At 37.3% G+C, this 24,706-nt stretch overlaps 1 protein-coding gene across 5 annotated transcripts in view; it reads left to right on the top strand.

The window, feature by feature from the left end:
- Positions 1 to 24,706, top strand: part of LOC150098127 (DIS3-like exonuclease 1) — a 412,479-nt gene that overhangs the window by 58,634 nt on the left and 329,139 nt on the right. For all 5 annotated transcript variants that reach the window (XM_090406105.1, XM_090406104.1, XM_090406103.1 and 2 more), the window contains exon 4: positions 6,722 to 6,803. In XM_090406105.1, the coding sequence (XP_090262231.1) occupies positions 6,722 to 6,803 (82 nt within the window). The remainder of the gene's footprint in view (positions 1 to 6,721; positions 6,804 to 24,706) is intronic.

Raw genomic sequence — 24,706 nt, 5'->3', positions numbered from 1 at the left:
AAAACAAGAAAAAGAAAATTGATGTAGAAAAACTGAAAGACCCGAACATAAATAAAAGTGCCAAGACACAGCTTAACCTGCGATTACAACAGATTAACATAGAAGAAAATAAAAGTGTGGAATCTCTTTGGAATAGCTTAAAGAATGCCATCGTAACAACAAGTATTGAAGAAGTAGGTTATGTGAATAATATAAAACAACAGGAATGGATGACAGATGAGATTCTTTCTCTTATTGATAAAAGAAGAATGTACAAAAACAAAGACCTAGCCAGGTATACAGAAACACATAACATCATCAAGAAAAAAATAAAAGAAGCCAAGGAAAATTGGATGAAAAATTTATGTACTGAAATTGAACTGTTTCAGAAGAAACATGATAATTTCAATCTGTATAAGAAAATCAACGAAATTTCTGGAAAACTGAGGAAAAAGCAAATAGTGTCTCTAAGAGACAAAAATGGAAAAATAGTTCTAGAAGAAGAGAATAAAGCACAGATTTGGATAAAATATGTAACAGAACTTTTCAATGATACTAGACAGAAGCCTATAAATATAAAAGATAACATTCAAGGACCAGCAATCATGAAATGTGAAATAGAGAATGCTATACGAACAAGTAAAACAGGAAAAGCCAGTGGACCAGATGGTGTGCAAACAGAATTTTTAAAATTAATAGAACCAGATAACATCAAACTTCTTGAAAAACTATTTAATGAAATATATGAAAGTGATGAATTTCCATCACATTGGCTCAAATCTACATTTATCACTATCCCAAAGAAACCCAAAGCTAATTCCTGTGGTGACTTCCGACTTATTAGTCTAATGAGCCAAACATTAAAATTATTTTTGAAAGTAATTCAGAATCGCATTTATAGAAAAAGTGAAGAAACTCTAAGTGAAACACAATTCGGCTTTCGGAATGGTTTTGGTACTAGAGAGGCCCTTTTCTGTACCCAAATATTGATACAAAAATGCATAGAAAAACCGAAGTCTGTCTTTATGTGTTTCATAGATTTTGAAAAAGCATTCGACAAAGTCAGACACACTAACTTAATAGAAGTCCTTCAACAAACAAGGCTAGACGAACAAGACATAAGACTAATAACAAATCTGTATTGGAATCAGTCAGCTACTGTTCAATTAGACAACATTACCACCAGTGATATTAACATCAAAAGAGGAGTGAGACAAGGATGTGTGCTCTCACCACTCCTGTTCAACATATACGCAGAGGTAATCTTTAAAAAAGCATTGGAAGAATGTCCAGAGGGAATCACAATAAATGGAAAGATTGTTAACAACCTACGATATGCAGATGACACCTGCTAATTGCAGATAACATTATGGATCTCCAAAAACTCATTGACAGAGTATACATAGAAAGCCAAAGAATGGGAATAAATATAAACATCAACAAGACAAAATACATGATCATCAGCAAACATCCAGCCTCATCAATGAAACTGACACTCAATGGGAAAAATATTGATCAAGTGTCAAGATATAAATATCTTGGTTGTTGGCTTAATGAACGGTGGGATCCAGAAATAGATATAAAGACAAGGATTGAAGTTGCACGGCAGTCCTTCATGAAAATGAGAACACTATTCTGCAATAAAGACCTAAACATGGAAGTCAGATGCCGAATGCTGAAATGTTACGTGTGGTCTATTCTGCTCTATGGAGTTGAAACATGGACATTGAAGGAGACAACCATCAAGAAAATCAAAGCCTTTGAGAATGAAGAGGTCTTAAAATCCATTGGCAAAGCTAAACATCTTGTACAAATAATCAAGAAACGAAAAACATCATATCTTGGCCACATCATGAGAAACAGCAAATACCAACTTCTAGAAACTATTTTGGTAGGAAGAATTGATGGCAAAGGAACTAGAGGAAGAAAAAGAATATCATGGTTTGACAACATCAAGACGTGGACAGGAAAGAGCAGTGCACAACTGCTCAGATTAGCACAAGACCGCAGTTTGTTCGCCAAGATGGTCGCTGACCTTCGATAGAAGATAGCACAATAAGAAGAATATGGTAAGTAGAAGAATATTCACCAGCTAGTTGGGGGTGTTATGTGTTACCAACAGGTTCTGTCTTTTGTATTATCTAGCAGTAGCCTGCATAAAAATGCTTTACTACTGTATACTTGAATGGAGGAGGTGCTGGCTCCCTCAACAGTGTGTTAAGCATGCTGCTTTCCTCCTCTTTCTTCACATTGCATGTTGAGTGGGTTGACGTTACTATTTTCCATATATTGTTACATCATCCTTCCCTTTAGTTCTTTTAGCATTACTTAGGTCAGTTTCTAAGCATATCATAATCATCTGGTATTGTTGTATATACCTTCTCCATTTTTGTTAACTGAAAATTCCACATTCTTAGCTATCTCTTAAGTAAAAACTGTGTGATCATCTTTTCTGTTTAAAGGCTACAGCTGTCTTGGTTATGAACAGATCCTCTGATGCACTCACCTGCTCCAGTACTGCTATACTTTGAATCTCCTCCATTCCATGTTGGACTTAATGGAGTAGAACAGCACTGGGAAAGTATTAAAAACATTATTTTACTCTTTCAGTATTTCATCTCAATCACAGAGACATCTTTACAAAGTACAACTTAAAACTTTTAATCCTTCCCGCACTCCATGACCTTCTCTTCAGAATTTAGCAGTCACCATCCTTTACATCCAAGACACATCAGAAAAAAATAGCCAGATTTCTAAAGAAATACAACCTAATTTCAAAGAACAACCTTAGCACAGCCTTCAGTTCCTGATGTGTATAGTTTCCTGTTCCTGTAAGTTGGCCTGCTATGAACAGGAAGATTAGCCACCTCTGCATAGAAGAACATACATCTGTAATCTGGACTATGATCAGTTGGGTCTTTCAGACCATGCTTTAGATACTACTCATGGAATTATTTGTGGGGAAAAAAAATCCACTATGCTCCATTGCAGCAAGATTAGAAGAGAAAGGCTTTTTTAGAATCTGCAGCTGCCCTCAGAAATCAGCCTAATCGAATTAAATATGCATAAAACTTTACAAAATATGGGAAACACTAATCCTTTGAGATCCTAATTTACAACCGATGCCTCCAACAGGTGCATACAGAGAGTGACTCAGCTAGTTTGGACTCTAGTCTTTTGTCCACGTTTCACTCAGTTTTGTATTGCCTTTATGTGTGCATATTATAAGTTTTATATTGTATTTCCTGAAGATGTTTCTGTGACGGAGATTAAATATTGGAAGAATTAGTGTTTTTCATCTTTTCCCAGTGCTATTTCCTCCATTAAGCTTCCAACAGGAGTTCCTCCTAGCACTTAACCTTTAACACACAAATCTCCTTCATCATACGCTTTTAAGGAGGAAGAAAATTATATCTTATTAGCTACATAAATTCAGTTTTCTTCCTCCTTCTGTCTTTTCCTTTTTTCAATTTGCCCTAATTTCTGAAGTCTCCTGTAATAAGCATACTTGCCTTATGCTCATTGAGCTAATTTTCCATTGCTATCACATCTTCCTTTTTTTTTTTTTTTATGTGAAAGTTTGTTAACTATAGTACATTTAGTAGTACCCTGAGTGAGTTAAGGATTTTTTTTTCTATTTTTATTAATTTCATAATTTTTTTGCATTATTATAATGCAAAAAAATTTAATATAGTCTGGAAACTCTGCTCTAGAGAAGATCACAAATATCCATGCCCATGTCATGATTTGAACCCACAACCTATTGGTTGGAGAGTGGATATACTAATCCCTTGGTCAACAAAGGTGGAAAAAGGCCTTTGCAACCATGAACCCTATAGCAGTAGTAGACTATATTTGGTGCTGTTTATCTTTATCTCATATTAGATAACTTTAAATGCACTTCTTCCCACAACTCTGCCGTTGTTTTTCTGCAGAACTTCTACTCTTATTGGTTGTAATTTGGCCATTATCAAAAACACCCCCCTCCCACATCATGTTCTCTCTGTCCTTCCTGAAAATACAATATCCACTTATATTGTATTCTTGAAACCATATATCATCCATTGTCAACTATAATATTTGGCCAAGTTGAATTAACCAGTGCCAAAATGCCTGAATTATTTCACAAAAATTAACATGAATTCATATTCTGTGGACATCATGTGTAAGGTTAGGTTAGGTTAATCCATTTCCATCTGGATTTAATACTACATTAGCTGAAATTTGAAGATGAATGGTTAGACACTTATTGGCAGAAAGCACCATGCTGCACCACCCTTCACAATTTCACTACACTGCCCTGACTTGATGGTACTTGTGTGATATTGTTGAAGTACAACTCATCTTTAAGTTAGTAAGATCTGAGACAATGTAACTCAAATGGGTTGTATGGTCTCAGATATAAATGGAAAAGGTTTTTAATTCTGAAAAGTCTGGTTTTTCTCCTGAAGAGCTAACTATTGAACATATATATAACTGGCAAAAACATATATATAACTGGCAAAGATCCCCAGAATTAACGAATAGTTGTTCTTGACATGATGTTAGGGCCTCCCTCGATGAGTCTGTCGACTCCTTGGAGTTGCCCGGAACAATAATAATAATAATAATAATACGAGAATTGTGGTGAATGAAGTGGAGGTGAGTAGTCTATTGCATAACCTCAATGTCAATACATCTGTGGGATTGGATGGTATACCAGCTCGTGTTGTACGAGAAGCAGCTAAAGAATTGTCAGTACCCTTGACCATTTTGTTTAATTTGAGTCTCGGGTCTGGGTTAGTCCCGAGGGGGTGGAAAGAGGGGAAAATAGTTCCACTGCATAAAGGTGGTTCCAAGACTGCTGTTGTAAATTACCGACTGATTAGCATATCAGGAATCATTCAAGGTCTTAGAGAAATTAGTCAAGAAAAGAATACAGGATTGGATAGATGAAAATGGGATATTGTATGGGGGACAACATGGTTTTGTGAAGGGTAGATCATGCCTCAGTAACTTGCTCACGTTCTATAACACAGTGACGGCTGAACTGGATAGGAGTAATAGGTTTACAGTGATACTACTGGACCTTACCAATGCCTTTGACAGGATACCACATGGAACCCTAATCAGTAAACTGGAGCAGATGGAGATAGATATAGGGTTGGTGAGATGGATAGGAGGGTGGTTGAAGGAGAGATACCAGAGAGTGGTTTATGCAGGAGTGGAGTCTAAAAGACGGCTTGTGACTAGTGGTGTGCTGCAGGGCTCTGTTCTTGGATCACTGCTTTTCAGTTTGTTCATCAATGATATAGGAAAGGATTTGAGAGGAAGTGTTCACTTGTTTGCTGATGATGCAAAGTTGGGTAGAGCAATTGTGAGTGCACAGGATGTCAAAATTTTACAGGATGATTTGGATAGTTTGGAGGACCGGGCTAGAAAAAATGGATGTCAATTTAATGTGGCAAAGTGTAAGGTTATGCACTTTGGGGTGAAAAGAATAGCAGCAGTATATCGCATTGGTGGAACCGTACTCCAGGAGATTGATGAGGCCAGGGATTTGGGAGTGTTGGTGGATAGGGAATTGAAGTTTAGGGGGCACATTGCAAAAGTGACTAAATCAGCTCATCAAATCACTTGGCTTCTAAAAAATACTTTAACATGCAGAGACAAACAAGTTGTTGTTCCTCTGTATTGAGCCTTGATAAGAACCCATCTGGACTACTGTACCCAGGTATGGGCACCAGGGTTTCTTCATGATGGGGAGGAAGTGGAGAGGATCCAGAGACGAGTGACCAAGATGATAGAAGGTCTGTGGAATGAACCTTATGAGAATAGGTTGAAGATTTGTGGGTTGCAGAGATTGGACGATAGGCGAAGGAGGGGTGATATGATTGAGACATTCAAATTACTGAAGGGTTTCTATAAGATTGATCCAGAAGATATTTTTGAAAATATGACTGGTGGTGGGAGGACTAGGGGCCATGCATGGAAGCTGGGCAAGAGCATGGTTGACAAGGGAGTTAGAGCTAGGTTTTTTACTTGGAGAGTGGTGAATGAGTGGAATAAGCTGCCAGAGTCTGTTGTGGGTGCTACGACCGTGAATGAGTTCAAGGCAAGGTATGATAGATACTGTGTCAATGTCGAATAGTTGTTCTTGACACGATGTTAGGGCCTCCCTCGATGAGTCTGTCGACTCCTTGGAGTTGCCCAGAACAATAATAATAATAATAATAATCCTTTCTTAACAATAATTATGTTTATGAAAACCAAGTTATAATTTGCTTACACCATATCAAAGATTTAGAGATCACAGGAATAGTTTATTATAGTGAATGGTTTGCTGTAAATATCCATTAGACCTGTGCTTCTAATGTGAATTGCGCTTGTAGGGCACCTGTGGTGCCCCATAAGCGCAGTACTATTCCATAATAAATTCATGATACTATTGCACAATACATTCCATTAATGGTGCTTTTTAGATAATTTGTTATAGTGAGTGAGGTTAGTTTATTATGACTATATTTGCTAAAGTGATACAGTTGAGTATCACTTTAGTATTGTGCAGTTGACTATACCTAGTCATAACAAGTCATACCAAGTCATTGGGCTTGGTATGCTAATGGAAAATGAGATGCTATGTTGTGAAAATTAAAAAAAAAAAAAATTGGTAGTGTGAAATTACTTTGAAATGGTATCACATTCTTTGCATGTGAAGTGTTCATATGTGATTGACATCGATTTATTTTTGGTTTCTTTTTAGGATTACATACAGGTCTGCTGTTTGGTATGCTGAACATCTCAGTAGACAAGTGCCTATCATTTTGATTAGTGATGATAAAAAGGTAACTATTGCATTCCAAAAAAAAATCTCTTTCTAGGCACTACATGAAAGATAACATTTTTACCTTGATATGGCTGTGTGCCATTGGACCATTGTAATTGTGAGTTTTTATTTATAATATGTTCATTCCACCATGAAAAAAATTTGATTGGGCATCACAACATTCAAGCTTGTCAAGGTAGAAAGTCCGCATAGAACATTTTGTAGAGTCACTTGTGTTCTTCATATAAAAATTAAAGTTCACAGGTGGCATTAATTTTTGAATGAAGTAAACAAAGGACTATGATGGAGATGTCCAAAATGATCATGAATAACCTATGTTATGATTTACAGCTTGCCACATTTGTGAATGACTTGCAGAAATTAATTGTTGTATGGAAATAGTTTTTGTTACTCCTTTTTGAGTTCTTAGCTTGTAAATTTTGTGGCATAATTATATGGCATTTTATACAAATCAATTGCTGTTTGATCTAGAGACCAAGATTCTTTATATTGTTTGTAAATAGTGTTTCCACAAATATTTTCAGTTACTACTATATCTGCATCTAATTGCTAGCCTTGTTGACAGAATGGGTTAGCCTATTTTCTTTCTAGTCAACAGGCTGTAGGTTCAGATTCTGTCATGGCTTGGATGTTTGTGATTGTCTTTGGGTGGGAGATGAATTTCATCACCCAGTGCAAGACCAGAACTGCACTCTAGTGCAGGATTTCTGTTATGTAAAAAATATATAAAATTCATTTAAAATAAAAATAATTTCCCGGGTCACCCAGTACTAATGTACTATAGTTTTACAAACTTTTGTAATGGGAATGACATAAAGAAAGAAAAATAAAAAATTAGGACTTCTGAGATTCTAGATGACTTGCAGATTGGACCCCAATTTCAGATCAGATATATGATGTTTATAGTGTTTACAAATAAAGAAAAATAGGTACTTCAGCAAGGAAGTGAACTGTTGTATAAGAAAAAGATAAAGGTAACACCAGATACTTCAGTTGAGAATAACATTATTGCCGATGTTAATTATTAATAAAATCTATACAGTGGAACCTCGGTTATCAAATGACTCTCATCTCGAACAAATCAGTTCCCGAACATATTTTCCAAACAAAAAACACACTGGTTTCCGAACAGAATCTTGGTTCCCGAACAGGTAAATCAGCAACCACGTGTTCCTCGAGCGAGATGTACAGCAGGAGAGCATCAGTTACGCCACAGCCTCCGCTCAGTGCAGACACCTGCCTCAAATTTGCAGTGCCTTTTCTTGATTTCTTTGTGTTTTGTTGTTTTTTTATAAATTATTTTTAAATAAGCCACCATGGGGCTGAAGAAGGATAGTGATAGCAGCAAAGTGAAAAGAAAAGTTGTTAGAACCACGATATAGGTGAAAAAATAAATCATATCCAAATATGAAAATGGTGTTCGTGTCTCGGATCTTGCTATGCAGTTCGGTATGGAAAAATTAATAATCTTTACAATACTCAAAAATAAAGAGGCAACCAAGGGAGCTGATGTTGCAAAAGTAGTGAAAATTCTTACTAAACAAAGATCACAGACGATTGAAGAAGTGGAAAAATTGTTGCTGATTTGGATAAACGAGAAACAGTTAGCTGGTGGTAGTGTTTCTGAGGCTGTAATATGTGAAAAAGCAAGGTGATTACATGATGACCTGTTAAAGAAAAACCCTGATACGAGCGGTGATATTGATGTGTTCAAAGCTAGTAGAGAGTGGTTTGAGAAATTTAAGAGGAGAAGTGGCATACATAGCGTGATTAGGCATGGGGAGGCTGCGAGTTCGAACCAAGAAGCTGCTGAGAAATATGTGCAAGAATTTAGTGACTATGTAAAGGCTGATGGTTTTCTTCCTCAACAAGTGTTCAACTGTGATGAAACTGGCCTATTTTGGAAAAACTTGCCAAGGAGGACCTACATCACTCAGGAGGAAAAAGCATTGCCAAGGCACAAGCCAATGAAGGACAGGCTGACTCTTTTGCTGTGTGGAAACGCAAGTGGGGACTTCAAGGTCAAGCCATTGCTTGTATACCACTCAGAGAATCCAAGGGTGTTTAAGAAAAATAACGTGATGAAAAGTAAATTGTCTGTTATGTGGAGGACTAATAGGGTAACTAGGCAATTTTTTATTGAGTGGATCCGTGAAGTCTTTGCCCCAACTGTGAGAAAATACCTTCAAGAAAAAAATTTGCCTATAAAATGCCTTCTAATGAAATCAAACTCTTCCACCAACTCATCTTCCAAGCCTTCCAGGCTTGGAGGACAAGTTGGTGGAGGAGTTTGATTTTATCACAGTGAAGTTCCTGCCCCCTAACACGTCTCCTCTAATCCAGCCCATGGACCAGCAGGTAATTTCAAACTTTAAGAAACTCTACACCAAAGCACTGTTTCAAAGGTGTTTTTGAAGTGACCTGTGACACAGAATTAACACTCAGAGAATTCTGGAAAAATTACTTCAACATCTTTCATTGCTTAAGTATCCTTGACAAAGCCTGGGTGCAAGTGACTTACAGGATGATGAACTTGGCCTGGAGGAAATTGTGGCCAGACTGTGTAGCAGACAGAGACATTGAGGGCTTTGACACTGAGTATGTTGCTATTGTCGATGATATGGTGTCTCTGGGTAAAAGCATGGGCTTAGAAGTTGACAATGCTGATGTGGAGGATTACAGGAATGAGCGCTTCATGGAAGAATTGGAACACCTTCAGAAGGAGCAGCAAAAGATGGTGGTGGAGGAAATGTCTTCAGAGACAGAGGATGGAAGGGAGGATGTTCCTAGTTTTGTGATCAACAAAATGTGTGCAAAATTGGGTGAGGTGCAAAGTTTTGTGAAACGATATCACCCTGACAAAGCTGTAGCAAACTGCATCATAAACCTTTTCAATGACAATGCCACGTCTCACTTCAGAAACATTTTAAAACTCAGGTAAAAACAAATCTCAATGGATAGGTTTTTAGTGAGACAGAGGCCCAGTCTGTCTCAAGCAGAGTTGAGTGGTGCCAAGAGACAGAAAAGAAAGAGAAAACCCTCTAGAAGTACAGTTACCTGATGTTTTTATGGAAGGGGACTCTCCCCCTTCCTCACCACCTTTCATTTATGCCATCAACTCTCCCCTGTACAGATAAAGTGAAGTTAAATTTTCATCTATATTGTATCTATTTATTGTGTTTATTCATTTTGTGTAAGATTTTATTCATGAAGTACTGTTATATAAAGGCTTAAATAAACAATCATCTGGGGTTCGGGAATGGATTAATCCATTTTCCATTAATTCTTATGGGAAAATGGTTTCAGTTTCCAAACCTAATTCGTTCCTTTAGGAATGAATTACGCTCAACAACCGAGGTTGCACTGTATATATTAAAATTGAAATTTAAATTAGTTTTGCATTAATAGATTTCAGATCAGTGGAAGAATTTGGCCATCCCTCACATTAGCAGTTAATACTTGACAGTGAAATGTGTTTTTAATTCACAGGACTGCAATTCTGTGAATTAAAAAAAAAAAAAAATGCATGTCACAATAAATTTTAAAGATTGCAATTGAATTTGGGTGGTGATGATGATTCATGAGTAATGTTCTTCTAGAGACCATACTTTTTTTAAACTATTTCAGGCCTGTAAACAGTGTCACGATCTCACACTGGGTAATAAAATTCAGCTACCACTTTACATTATTTATAAACATCCATGGGACAATTAGAATTTGGGCTCATGGCCTGAAGGTTGGAGAATAATATTATCTATCATTGGCCACTTGGCCAACCAGACTAATGTACTATAAATTAAAGATACCAAGAAATTATATACTTGGTTTAATCCTTTATCCAAGTCTAAGCAAACAAAGTTTTCACCTGAAGTATTTTCAGGACTGGGGCAACTTGTATATAGAAGTTGATGACTTCACATCACTTGCCTTAGTATCCCATAATGTAAAGCACATATCCTTACGGATATATATAATGCTATGCATTAAGGGAAAGGTTACTACTCAGACTGGTTTCGACCTTTATTGAGGTCTCGCCAGTGGCAGCCAGATCCATAATGCTTTGCACTTCCATATATGAGTTGTCTAAACTCTCCTGCACATTATGAAGAGCTTTTAGGGAAAATTTTGGTGCACCATTCTTAAGACATGAATAATATTCTAAGATTGGTAGATTTGAAATGATTTGCACTGGACAGGAAAATAGTGATGTTTTGAGTGCAAAAGGACAAAAAAATTTTTGTTAGCATTAAAGATGATGATATTGTCCTCTTCCTATTGGACAGTCAAATAGCAGTGGATTATCAGAAAACTATGTGGGACTTCAAGGTCAAGCCATTGAATAGAGTTTGGGAGTAGCAGACGTGCAATTTCCACACCAATGTGAGAATATTACAGAGGCCCGGAATATTCTTGACATTGGTGGGGAATGTCTGCTCCTACGTACATAAAGACCTTTTCTCACTGATCTCAGTCTAACCATAGCTTTTCCAATGACCCATTCCTTTTCATTATATTACTAACCTTGTAGTGCATAATCATTTGAAGCTTCAAGATTTTTTATAATCACCTTAACCTCTGATTTCCTTGCTATTTTTTGGCAAGTTGAGGATTACTTTGTGAATTTTGTTGACACCAAAATGTAGCCCTGTCTTATTTTTCACAAGAACATTCTCTCATTTCACTTCCTCTTACTTAATACCCATTTTCCAGAAATGATCACACTTCTCTTCTGACTTACACCTCTAGCCTTTCCTTGTGCAAACATATCTCAGTCAACATCCTCAGTCTCAAAAAAAAAAAAAAATCCCCTCCCCACCTTCAAGTTACACGTCACCTCTGCAACTTCTGACACTGTATAGATACCAAATGTACACACACACACACACACACACACACACATAGAATACTGCCCATAGTGTGTCCCAAACCACCTTAAGAATGCTTAATGCTATCCAGAAGAGGCTTTAATTAATTTATTAATTAATAATCCTCCTCACAGATTCACTTTCATTTGGAACAGCTTCCTTGCTCTGTCTTTGCTGGAGAAAGAGAGAGAGAGAGAGAGAGAGAGAGAGAGAGAGAGAGAATGAGCATTTCGCAAACAGTCTGAGTTTAAGGTTGTTCGAAAAACAACCTTAAACTAGATTCCTTCTTTTCTTTTAACCTCTTGCCTACATATAGTGGATGTGCTATAGATTTTGCAACTTTTCACTTGTAGATTTGATATATATAAGAGAGTCTTTGGATATTCCTGCATTGGTGGATATATCTGAATGATCTACCATGCATTGTGACCAGAAAGAAAATTGGCTATCTAGTTTTTGTGTGTGTGTGTGTGTGTGAGAGAGAGAGAGAGAGAGAGAGACTATCATATGGCAGTTCTAAGCAGGACTCCATACCAGACTTAATCTTTACCCTGGAAATGCCAAGAGCAACAGGATATGTTTCTCCAGTCCTTCCTGTAGCATATTCAAAAGAGAGTGATGTGAGCTAGATTTACTGTGGAAATAGTGGCGGAATCTATATTAGTGGTCATTGATTAACTAGTATTTTTCCAAAGTGGTAAAGAAATTCACAATTAACAATTTTCTTCATTATTTTGGTGTGGAATGAGATGTGGACAGCAGACCAAAAGCTTAATTTCAGACATTTATCTTTTTTTTTTTGAATGAGCTGAATATAGAATTGTTGATGAATATACCAATATAAAAGTATGAGTATAAAAATGTATAGTAGTGATCTTGGGATGGGTGTTGGTTTTGAAGAATAGTTAAGTACATTTGGAGGTGCCACCTTCACATGATGTAGATTTATGAAAAATTCTTGTAACATCTTTCTTTGAAAGACCACTATTTCTACTATTATAGAAGATTACTTTTCTTAACATTTCTTCTGGAGTTAGAAATGGATAAGAACAATAGCAGGAGGACTGTTTTTGTAGGCCTTACTGTGGAAGTATAGAAGCTTCTGAATGAGAATGAGAGAGAGAGAGGATGCAAGTCCACATAAGCAGAAATTGCACTAGCTGCCTTGACAGGGATAAGAGGCAAATTCTCTGCATTTTGCTCTTTCAAAATCTGATTTGAATTTTTTTGATGATTGTTTTGTAATGGTTGCATGCTTCATTAGGCTGAGAATGAAGTTGGAGTTATTGTCTGAAGCCTCTTATGTTATGTCGAATGCTTTCTCAAATGTTGTGGTACACTTTTTGGAAAACAGAGGTTCATTGATGGGTGGGAGTTTTGGTGTAGGGAATAAAAACTTACTTTCCATCCACCCAATTCTCCATTTACAGGGTAGATTGATTCTAGAAAAAACCGTGTAAATGAAAACCATGTAAAGAAGAATACAGTGCATATGAAAAAATAGAAGAATGGTTCCAGATGTGAAAACTCAATATGAACAATAAGTTATTTTCAAACAAAATATATGAAAATCATTGAATAAAACTATTTAATTGTAATGGAATGTTTTTTTTATTTATTTTTTATTTTAAATACTTATTTAAAGTATATACATATGTATCTTTCTTAAAGAAAACAGTGTGTCACTAATGAAACAGAAATTCGAAAAGGCTCAAATAGCAGCAATAGCAATAATAACTGCACATATGGTTATTAAATTTTATTCTCTGTCACTTTCTGACAGTAGCCGCATTCTTTTGTGTGAGACTGAAATTAAATCACTTTCATCACTTGAAACACTTTGGCCTTCTTGTTCGTACTGCAATGGCAAAAAATTTTCTTCAGTAAAAAGAACTAAATTAGCACCAATTTCCAATAATTCTGAAGGTTTTTTCTTTTTTTTTTTAGCATGAACTCTGTAATTAATCGTTGAGATCCTGTTTTGACTAGATCTTTGTATAATTCTTCATATCGCACCATACATGACTTCAGTTCACGTTTAAACTGTTCAACTTGTTCAATATTTGGATCATGTGTAAGAAAATTATCTCTTCTTCATCATCACTCTTTTCTTTTTCATAGAGATTCTCAAGGACAGCTTCTATTATTTCGTTATCACTGACAGCCTTGTCAACCATCAATTCTTCAATATCTGCAGATGAAAAATCATCAAATCCTTCTCTGCCAGCTGCATGTGCTAATCTGATGATATTGGGATATTCAGTTGTATGCAAAGGTACAGGGTTTTTCACAAATTCTGGCCAAGTAGCTATCCAGCATGTATTTAAAGTTGATGGTTTCAATTCTGATAATGCCAACTTAGCAAGTTTGAAGCAATCCAAAATAGAAAATTTCTTCCACACATCAGTAACTGTCAGTAAATTATCCTTATCTAATTTATACAAAATGTATTGTATACAAAATGTACATAGCAGCCCCAATTACATCACGATGGCGTCGTGTGAACTTATCATTGGTAACCTTAACCAAAGAAGCCACTAGTGCATTAAGTCATGGACACAATTTTGCTGTTACTCCTAAAGAAGTTCCAAAAACCAAAATAATGGCTTCCATTGAACGTGGGATATATGACCTGCCTCCAGCAATAGCCAATAATATTAGGTTAGACGTGGCCAATATCCTAATCCATTCTAAGCCTCCCAAAAATAATATCCCGCATAAAGAAATAATGGATCTAAAAGAGCTACACAATAATAACCACATTACAATAACCAAATCAGACAAAGGAAACACAACTGTAGTAATGGATACAACAGAATATCAAAGCAAAATGCACTTACTTCTCCAGGACTGGTCACCATATCAAATTATAGATCGAGATCCCACCAACTCACAAAAGAATAAGGTGTTCAAGTTATTGAACAAAGCCACTTCCTGGCCAAAAGAAACAGTCAACAAACTCAAATCCTTTCACGTTAAAACACCCAGAATATATGGAGCTCCAAAAATTCACAAAAAAAGGTACATCTTTACGCCCTATTGTAGATAGTATAAACTGTCCTACATATAAACTGGCTAGTAGTTTGGCTAAACATTTAGCCAAACTACTAGCCACTTGCACAAAAAATTCTCATCATCATTATCATCAAATTCCTGCCATGTACCCTCAAGGGGTGTACAGGATATGATAGTACCACATGAAAAAATTACATCATTACTAACTTCCTATCTACAATTTTCCTCCAAATCAGTCTGTTACTTGTCAAGACTCCAACATTATCAGATCTTATATTTCTATCGTCTAAGGCACTTTGTACCGTATCAATCCACCTATATCTTGGTCTTCCTCTGGGTCGTTTTGCTGCCAACCTGGCAGAGAACACTTGTTTTGCTAATCTTTCCTCGCCCATTCTATTTAAGTGACCATACCACCTGAGATTAGCTCTGCTAATGCATTCCTGGATGCTGACAATGTCAAGTTCTTTCCTAATATCCTCGTTTTTTAATACGATGTTGCCATTTATATATCCAGAATATAACCATCAAATTCTTAATTATCTCATCCAGACTCACCTTCTGGGAATGGATATCACAGATCAGTTAAATGACTACCTCCATGTTGAATTCTCTGAACACTTCATGCCTCGTCAACATCAGCCTACGTCTCATTCTACAATGACTTTGTCAAGTATGAAGCAGAGGAAGAGGGCCTATGCAGCTATGCAGGCCCTCTATAAAAAGAATAGAGGGAAATGTGCCAAAACCATCCTTAACGGTGCTTCCCCTCCACCTCTAGCAGACTTACATGATGATTTTGTCAAATTCTGGAGTACAGTCTTTTCTGCTCCACCTCCACACTTCCCTGATTATGATGACCAACCTACGATATTGAGGTCCATTCCTGCCCTTCAAATATACCAGGCTGTCACCATCCAGGAGATTAAAGCAGCTCTTCCATCCAATTTCTCTGCCTCCAGACCTAATGGCTTTCCTGCGTCTAGCCTTCAGAAGGTGCCGTTGAAAATTCTCCAAGGCATAGTGGACATTCTCCTTTCCAGTAAAGTAATACCACCATACTTACGTGCTTCAAGAACTATCTTCATTCCGAAGAAAGAAACTTCAAGCTGTGCATCAAACTTTAGACCTATTGCCATCTCTCCTGTGTTACTTAGACTCTATCATAAAATATTAGTTAAACGACTTCAGCAACATATACAGCATGATTATAGACAGAGAGCTTTTGTCCCTTTGGATGGCTGTGCCAAGAATATATATCTTCTTTCTTCTCTCTGATTCCAGATGCCACCTCATCATCAAATTCCTGCCATGTACCCTCAAGGGATGTACAGGATATGATAGTACTACATGAAAAAATTACATCATTACTAACTTCCCATCTACAATTTTCCTCCAGATCAGTTTGTTACTTGTCAAGACTCCAACATTATCGGATCTTATATTTCTATCGTCTAAGGCACTTTGTACCGTATCAATCCACCTATATCTTGGTCTTCCTCTGGGTCGTTTTCCTGCCAACCTGGCAGAGAACAGTTGTTTTGCTAATCTTTCCTCTCCCATTCTGTTTAAGTGACCATACCACCTGAGATTAGCTCTGCTAATGCATTCCTGGATGCTGACAATGTCAAGTTCTTTCCTAATATCCTCATTTTTAATATGATATCGCCATTGATGCCATCTGTTCACGCCTATAATCTTTCTCAGGACTCTCATATCTGCGGTCTCTAGTCTTTGGTCAAGTGTTTAACTTCTGACCCAGCTCTCAGATCCATAAGTTAAAACTGGTTTAAACACTGTCTTGTATACAGCTAATTTAGTATTCTGACTAATTTCTTTCTTATTCCATATGAATTTATTCAATTGACTTCCTATACCAGCTTTGCTGATTCTGTTGTCTAATGCTATATTTAATTTACCATCTTCACTAAAAATCGTGCCTAAGTAGCTGAAATGTTTTACTTGTTCCACAGGTTCTCCATTCACAACACAGCTGACATTTTCAGTGATTCTGCCTATTTTCATTGTCTTTGTCTTTTTATTGCTGACCTTCATACCATATCGATTACAACAGTTATTCAATTTAGTCAGAGAATCTTGCAGACTTGTAGCGGATTTATTTAGAAGTATAACATCATCCGCATAAAGCAAAGAGCTGACATTAACATCTCCAATTTTGATATCAGGTTTAATACCACATTCCTTCATAATGTGATCCATATAGATAATGAATAACAGAGGGGATAATGTACATCCTTGTCTCACACCAGATTTAACATTCCTGTACTTCCTGTACTTCCTTCAGGAAGTACAGGAATGTTAAATCTGGTGTGAGACAAGTTCTAACTGCTGACTTACAACTCAAATAAAGACTAAGTATTGCTTGATATAATGCCCCATTGACACCATATAACTGTAGTGTATTGAATAGCTTCTCTCTTGGCACCTTGTCATATGCCTTTTCCAAATCGACAAAACTCAAATAGAGATCTTTGTTATATTCCCATGATTTCTCCACTATTTGTCGTAAACTGAAGACCTGATCCTGCCAGCCTCTATTTGGGCGGAATCCAGCTTGTTCTTCACCCAGCTTTTCTTCCACAATTCTTCTCAACTGTTTCTCGCCAGGAACACTTAGTAGGGAAATACCTCTGTAATTCTCACATTCAGTTTTATTTCCCATTTTATATATGGGTACTATGAGAACTCTACTCCAATCATCGGAAATTCATCCCTCTGTCCAGGCTTTCTGAACAATGCAGTGCAGCCACTGTCAGACTTTTATACCACCATACTTCAGCATTTCTGGTCGAATATCATCTACTCTGCTGCTTTCTACATTTTAAGCCTTTGATGTCTTTTTCTACTTCAAGTATAGATATGTATTCCTGACTGCATGCCTGGTCAGTGTTTTTTACCACTGTGCTGTCATCACTGCTTGTTTCATTTAGCAGTTGTTCAAAATAATTACTCCATACTTCAAGGATATCTTTTTCTTCTGTTTTCGTCACCTTTATCATCTTTAACTACTTTTACAGCACTCTTTCCTCCATTCCTAAGCTTCTTCAACAACCTCCAGAATATTTTGGCACCATCTTGATATATATTTTCTATATTCTTGCCAAAGTCCTCCCATGACTTTTGTTTAGCTAGTTTTACACAGTGTTTAGCATTCTTGCATTTGTCTCTTTATTCTCTAAGAGCACAAGCTGACTTATTTGCCAGGAAATTTTGATATGCTTTCTTCTTTTCCTTCGCTGTCTGTTTAATTTCCTGTGTCCACCATGGAGTTCTAATTTTTCTATCCTTGCAGACAACTTCACCACATGCCTCTCTAGCTAAATCAGTCATTGTTTTCTTCAGAGTTTGCCACTGAATCTCCAAGGTTTGATTCCTGTTCTCAAAGACTTTAATTTTTTATTCAATAATCTTTGTGTATTTTAGTCTACAGTTCACATCTGAGAGCTGCTCAACTTTTATTCGCTTTAAAACTTTCTTACATGTTATTCTTTTCAATATGAAATTTAATTTTATCCTGCTTAAGACTAATTAGTGATCACTTCCAATTTCAAATTCTCTGTACACTCTGGTGTCCTGCACCAGGGAGAAAACATCACTATCAACAATAACATAGTCAATGAGACTTTTCTTTTTCCTTGCCTCTTCTCTCCATGTGAATTTGTGCACATTTTTATGTTGGAACATGGTGTTAGTAATAACCAGTCCATGTCCTGAGCAGAAATCCAACAGATATTTGCCATTATTATTAGCTTTGCTCTTTTCTCCAAATTTTCCCAAAATATTTTTGTATGTCTCACAAACATTTCCTACTCTGCTATTCAGATCCCCAACAAGGACCAACTTTTCCTTTTTCATTGTGTCAGCTGCTTTTTCTAAAGCATAAAAAAATTCCTCCACTTCTACCTTAGTAGAACGTTCTGTGGGACCATAGGCACAAATAAGTCTCATTATCCAGTTCCCCATTCTGATATTTGCCTACATTACTCTTCTTGAGACTGCCTGCCATTCAAGACGATTAGCCTCGTATTTTGTGTTGAATACTATGGCTATTCCTTCTTTTCCTTGATTGTCATTGCCTGAATATAACATTTTGTATTTATTGCTCAGAAAGATCTCACCAGTTTTTGTCTTTTTTGTTTCAATCACCCTCTATTATGTCGATCTGGTACTTCCTCAGCTAATTCCTCAGCTAGCTCCATTTCTTTGCCATTCAGGCTTATGTTGATAGTACCGATCTTTAACTCTGGTGATGTTGAGTTGGGGTGTTTTTTCAGATTTGTTGCAGTAGCTGACTTTTCGCTGTTCGCCCTGGTTCCCTGACGAAAACAACGGGGGCCATGTTTAACCGTGCAATGCACCAGCCGGCATGAAATTTTGTCATGTTGTACGATCATTTTGTATCTTGTACCAACCTACAAAAAATTCTACCCACCTAAAAAGTATTTTAGAAAACCACACCTTAAATAGTTCAGACCTAATGGTGAGTTTTGATATCACCTCATTATTCACTAATGTACCATTGACTGAAACACTTAACTTACTAAATTCACAATTTCCCCTTGATATATTTCAGCTATTTAAATTCACAGTACAGGCAGGTTATTTTACATGGAAAGGGAAAATATACTAACAATTAGATGCGATAGCTATGGGATCCCGCCTTTTTCCCTCTTAGCCAACTTCTACATAAAACATCTGGAAAAGCTAGCTATCAACACAGCCACTCTCAAACATAGTCTCAGGCTACGCTATGTTGATGATGTGTTTGCTATTTGGCCAAATGGCCCAGACACATTGAATGCATTTTTAGTGCATCTGAATAGCCAGCACCCTAAAATCCACTTTAAAATGGAACTAGAAGCCAATGACTGCCTGGACACACTGATCACACGTCTTCCAGAAGGTTTCTTATCATTTTTGGTTTATAGAAAACCCACACATACAGGGAGATATTTACACAAACAATCACGCCATCACCCTTCTCAACAATATGGTATCTTATAAACACTAACCCATAGAACTAGAACATAGGTTCACAAACTTTTTCGGGCCACCGCCCACTTTGCAAGACATAAATTTTGTAAAAACCCCCCCCATTATATAAATTATATAAAATTGGGTTTATTTTTGTACAAATCAATTAGAAAAGTGGTTTTATATATTTTATATATATTTTGAAATGAAATATAACGAATATATTTGCTACTGTAAACATAACCTATTATACACACAAATATACATGCTCTATTTTCTCATTGACATAGAAAATTGACATCTATTTCTATCTGACATGGTAAATTTTCAAATGATTAAATAATTGAAATAGAAAATCGATAAAAAAATTGATCGTGTAAGACGGCATAAGATGAATTAAAATGCAATATTTAAATTTTAAATTATTATCTAATCGCAAAATCACGAAAATAATTAATTTTTAAATATATATTATTAATTTCTTCTTTAAAGAGCCACCAACCCCTAGACTGCTTGAACGCCCCCATATGCTTCTGATCCCACTATAGCCCCCCCCCCCCCCCACGAAGGCTTCAGCGCCCACTGGGAGGCAGTAATGCCCACTTTGGGAACCTATCTATGAACTAGAGCAGTCTGTTCCAATGACATTGCTCTCACAGTTGAACTTTCTCACCTGCGTCACACCTTCCTAACCAATAGCTATAATTCCAATAAGATAGATAACATACTAAATGCTACCCAGAAATCCCCCACACTATCTACCACAGAAGACTACAACAAAACTATCACCATCCCATACATTAAAGGCACATCTGAAAAGATATCTAGGGTGCTTAACAAACACCAACTGCACACCGTATTTAAACCTTATGTGAAATTGGCAACTCTCATCTGTTCACCTAATGACAGATTCACTCCTTTATCACATCCAGGAGCTATGAAGTGCCCTGTTCATGTCATCGAGCCTACTATGGACAGACAGGAAGAACTGTGGACATCCGCCTCGGTGAACACAAAAAATATATCCGGCACTTTCACTATGGCAAGTCGGGTCTGGCAGACCATGCTTTGGATACCCCGGCACACAGGATCAATTGGAAAAAAACAAAAGTACTGCACAGAAGCTTCTACAAGTCAGAGAGGTTGTTCCTGGAATTCTCAGATACCTTAAAACATACTCTAAACCTTAACAAGAGTCCGCGCGGTTAGCCTTGTGGCTTTGCACTTCGCAACCATATGCCTGGGGAAGGAGTGTCCTAGGTTCGATTCCCATTGCCGACGTGAGGAGCTAAAGGATCTTCCTCAGCCATAGCCAAGTTAGTAAGTCTTTGGCGTGGACAGCAGGGTTTTTTCTACCAGTTTATCTGGGGTTTTTCATCCTGCAAGCAGGCAAACCGGCCCGTGAACACACAGGGATACAGCCAGGAATACTTAGAGGCATAGGGGTGACCATCCTATCCTCGTACTTCGGTTACGAAATCCAAGCATGCTTGGAAGGTTGTGGGCCTTAAAGGCCTGTTAAAGACATAGGAATAGGAAACCTTAACAAGTATGGCTGTATAAATCTACCAAAGATTTTATTTTTTTCAAAACTGGACTACTCTTTTTCAAACTTTCAAAAACTACTATTTGGATTCATGTTAGAGGTTTAATGGAATATTAACAGCAACGAGAAAGGATTAAAACTAATTTAAATTCTTCCAATATTTCATCTCCGTCACAGAGACCTCTTTGGGGATTACAAAAACTTTTTGTAACAACACACGCACGCACACACACAAATACAATACAAAGTGAAACTAAAGTCCTATTTAGGTAGTGTGCCCTCTATGGACATTTGCAGGTGGCCTGGGATGTAAAGAAGGATCTCTGATAATTAAAGTTTCCCAAATTTTGGGAAGTTTAATGCAACCGTATTTGTTTAAATTAGGTTGATTGCTAAGTGCAGATGCAGATTCAAAGAATAGTCTTTCTTTTTTGAATTTACTATGGTGGAGCATGGTAGTTTTTTCCCAGGAGATCCTGTGTAATGTATCCAAAACATGGTCTGCAAGGCCAGACTGACCATAATCATGTTTGCAGATCATCTGGTTAGAAGAAATGTGTTCTTCTAACCGGATGGATGCTGACCTGTCCAAAGTAGGCAAGTTTACAGGAACAAGGTACTCTATATACACCAGGCACTGAAAGAGGAGGGAGCTGGTCTTTAGTGGAGCGGATAAGGTAGCAAGTTTACGGTGGGGCTTAAAAGCTGTATGGAGGTTGTACTTTTTTAATGATCTGGCTATATTTTTGAAGTATCACGGACGTAAAGAATGGTGATGGCATTTCTGAAGAGATGGTCGGGGAATGGGGAAGGACTTGATTATTTTTTTAATTCTGTAGTCATTATAGCCATTGGAAAGGAAGGTGTTGTGTATTGTGTTGTGTATCTTATTTTAAATAATACAACTGTATTGGTCAGCTTTGACATCATCTCGTTGTTTACAAATATTCCCCTAATTGACACCTTAACACACTTAAAAACGTTTTTCCTTCTGATATCTTAGAGCTCTTTTCCTTTGCCATCAACTCTGGTTATTTCTCTTGGAAGAACAAAATCTACAGACAGCTGGAGGGAACTGCCATGGGTTCCCCCCCCCCATCTGACTCCCTCTTTCCAATTATTACATGGAAAATTTTGAAAAACGAGCCATTGACTCTTCCCTCTAAAACCTTCTATCTGGCTAAGATATGTAGATGATGTGTTCTCTATTTGGCCTCATGGCCCAGACACATTAGATTCCTTCCTCAGTCACCTCAATAGTCTACATCCAAGAATCCAGTTTACGATGGAAAAGGAAAATAACAATAGTTTACCCTTCCTAGACACCTTAGTGACACGCCTTCCTAATGGTAACCTTTCTTTCTCTGTATATAGAAATCCTACTCATACAGGCAGATACATTCACAAACTCTCCCACCACCACCCCTCCTAGCAATATGGCATTATTAAAACTCTGACCAATAGGGCCCACAATCTTTGTTCCAGTAAAACTGCCCTTTCAACTGAACTCAAACACATACACAACACCTTCCTTTCCAATGGCTATAATGACTACAGAATTAAAAAAAATAATCAAGTCCTTCCCCATTCCCCAATCATCTCTTCAGAAGGACTTCAGAAATACCATCTCCATTCCTTACATCCATGGTACTTCAGAAAAAATAGCCAGATCATTAAAAAAGTACAACCTCCATACAACTTTTAAGCCCCCACCGTAAACTTGCTACCCTTATCTGCTCCACTAAAGACCAGCTCCCTCCTCTTTCAGTGCCTGGTGTATATAGAGTATACCTTATTCCTGTAGACTTGCTTACTTCAGACAAACAGGCAGGTCAGCATCCATCCGGTTAGAAGAACACAGTTCTTACATCTGCAAACATGATTATGGTCAGTCTGGCCTTACAGACTATGTTTTGGATACATTACACAGGATCTCCTGGAAAAAAACTACCATGCTCCACCATAGTAAATTCAAAAAAGAAAGACTGTTCTTTGAATCTACATCTGCACCCAACAGTCAACCTAATTTAAACAAATACGGTTGCATTAAACTTCCCAAAATTTGGGAAACTTTAATTATCAGAGATCCCTCTTTACATCCCAGGCCACCTGCAAATGCCCATAGAGAGTGCACCACCTAGATAGGACTTTAGTTTCACTTTGTATTGTATTTGTGTGTGTGTGTGTGTGTGTGTGTGTGTGTGTGTGTGTGTGTGTGTGTGTTGTTACAAAAAGTTTTTGTAATCCTCAATGATGTCTCTGTGATGAAGAGAAATATTGGAAGTATTAAAATTAGTTTTAATCCTTTCTCAGTGCTGTTAATATTCCATTAAACCTCCAACATGAATTCTTCACAGCACTTAAGCCTCAACACACCTACGATTTGGACTACTATTTTTTAAAAACTTTGGACTACTGTTTTTTTTTTTTTTTTTAAACTTAGATGGTGCCTTATTAGGACTTTAGTCTTGTGTTGCACACTGCAATTACTTATCAGTAGTTGTTAAGATCAGTAGTTGTCATCAGTAGTTGTTAAGATCTTGGAGAAAGTAGTGAGGGACCGTGTACAGCATTGGGCAGATGAGGGTAATGTTATCTGTGAGAATCAACATGGATTTGTGAAAGGACGCTCTTGTTTTAGCAATATGCTAGCCTTTTATAATAAAGTTACAAGAGCATTAGATGAGGGAAAGGCATATACTGCAATTTTCTTAGACTTGGCGAAGGCATTTGACAGGGTGCCACATGATAAGCTGATATTTAAGTTGCAGCACATGGGTCTGGATGTCAGATTGGTCAACTGGATTCAGGATTGGCTGTCTGATAGGTATCAGAGAGTTGTGTATGGTGGAGCAGTTTCCAGGAGGCAGAGGGTTACAAGTGGGGTCCCACAGGGCTCAGTACTAGGACCTATATTGTTTAACCTTTATATCAATGACATAGCCAGTGGATTGCAGGGGGATATTCAGTTGTTTGCGGATGATGCGAAGCTGGGAAGGATTATTAGTAATAGCGCAGATGTGGTAGCCCTGCAAGAGGATTTAAATAAGCTAGATAGATGGGCAAATGAATGGGGGTGTCAGTTTAATGCAGCAAAATGTAAGGTCTTGAGGTTTGGGAAACATCGATGGGATGCTGCATACTCTATGGGAGGAGTTATACTGGAGGAAGTAGGGGAGACAAGAGATCTGGGGTTGATGATTGATAGAAACCTGAAGTTTAGGGGACATATTGCAAAGGTAGTGAAGGTAACACAGAGGATTGCTGCTATTATGAGAAGGACACTGACCTGCAGAGATAAGAGGGTTATCATTCCGTTGTATAAGTCTCTGATCAGACCACACTTGGACTATTGTTCTCAGATTTGGTCCCCAGGATTTGAAGGGGATAAATTAACTGTGGAAAGGATACAAAGACGGATGACAAAGATGGTTTCAGGACTGTACAAGGATAGTTATGAGGATCGGCTGAGAGAATGTG

This window comes from Typopeltis vanoorti, chromosome 16 (assembly GCF_054136105.1).
Source record: "Typopeltis vanoorti isolate ZY-2024b chromosome 16, IOZ_Tvanoo_1.0, whole genome shotgun sequence".
In the NCBI taxonomy this organism is placed as follows: domain Eukaryota; kingdom Metazoa; phylum Arthropoda; class Arachnida; order Uropygi; family Thelyphonidae; genus Typopeltis; species Typopeltis vanoorti.
Note: the sequence above shows the minus strand (reverse complement) of the source record. Positions and strands in the feature narration are given on the sequence as shown.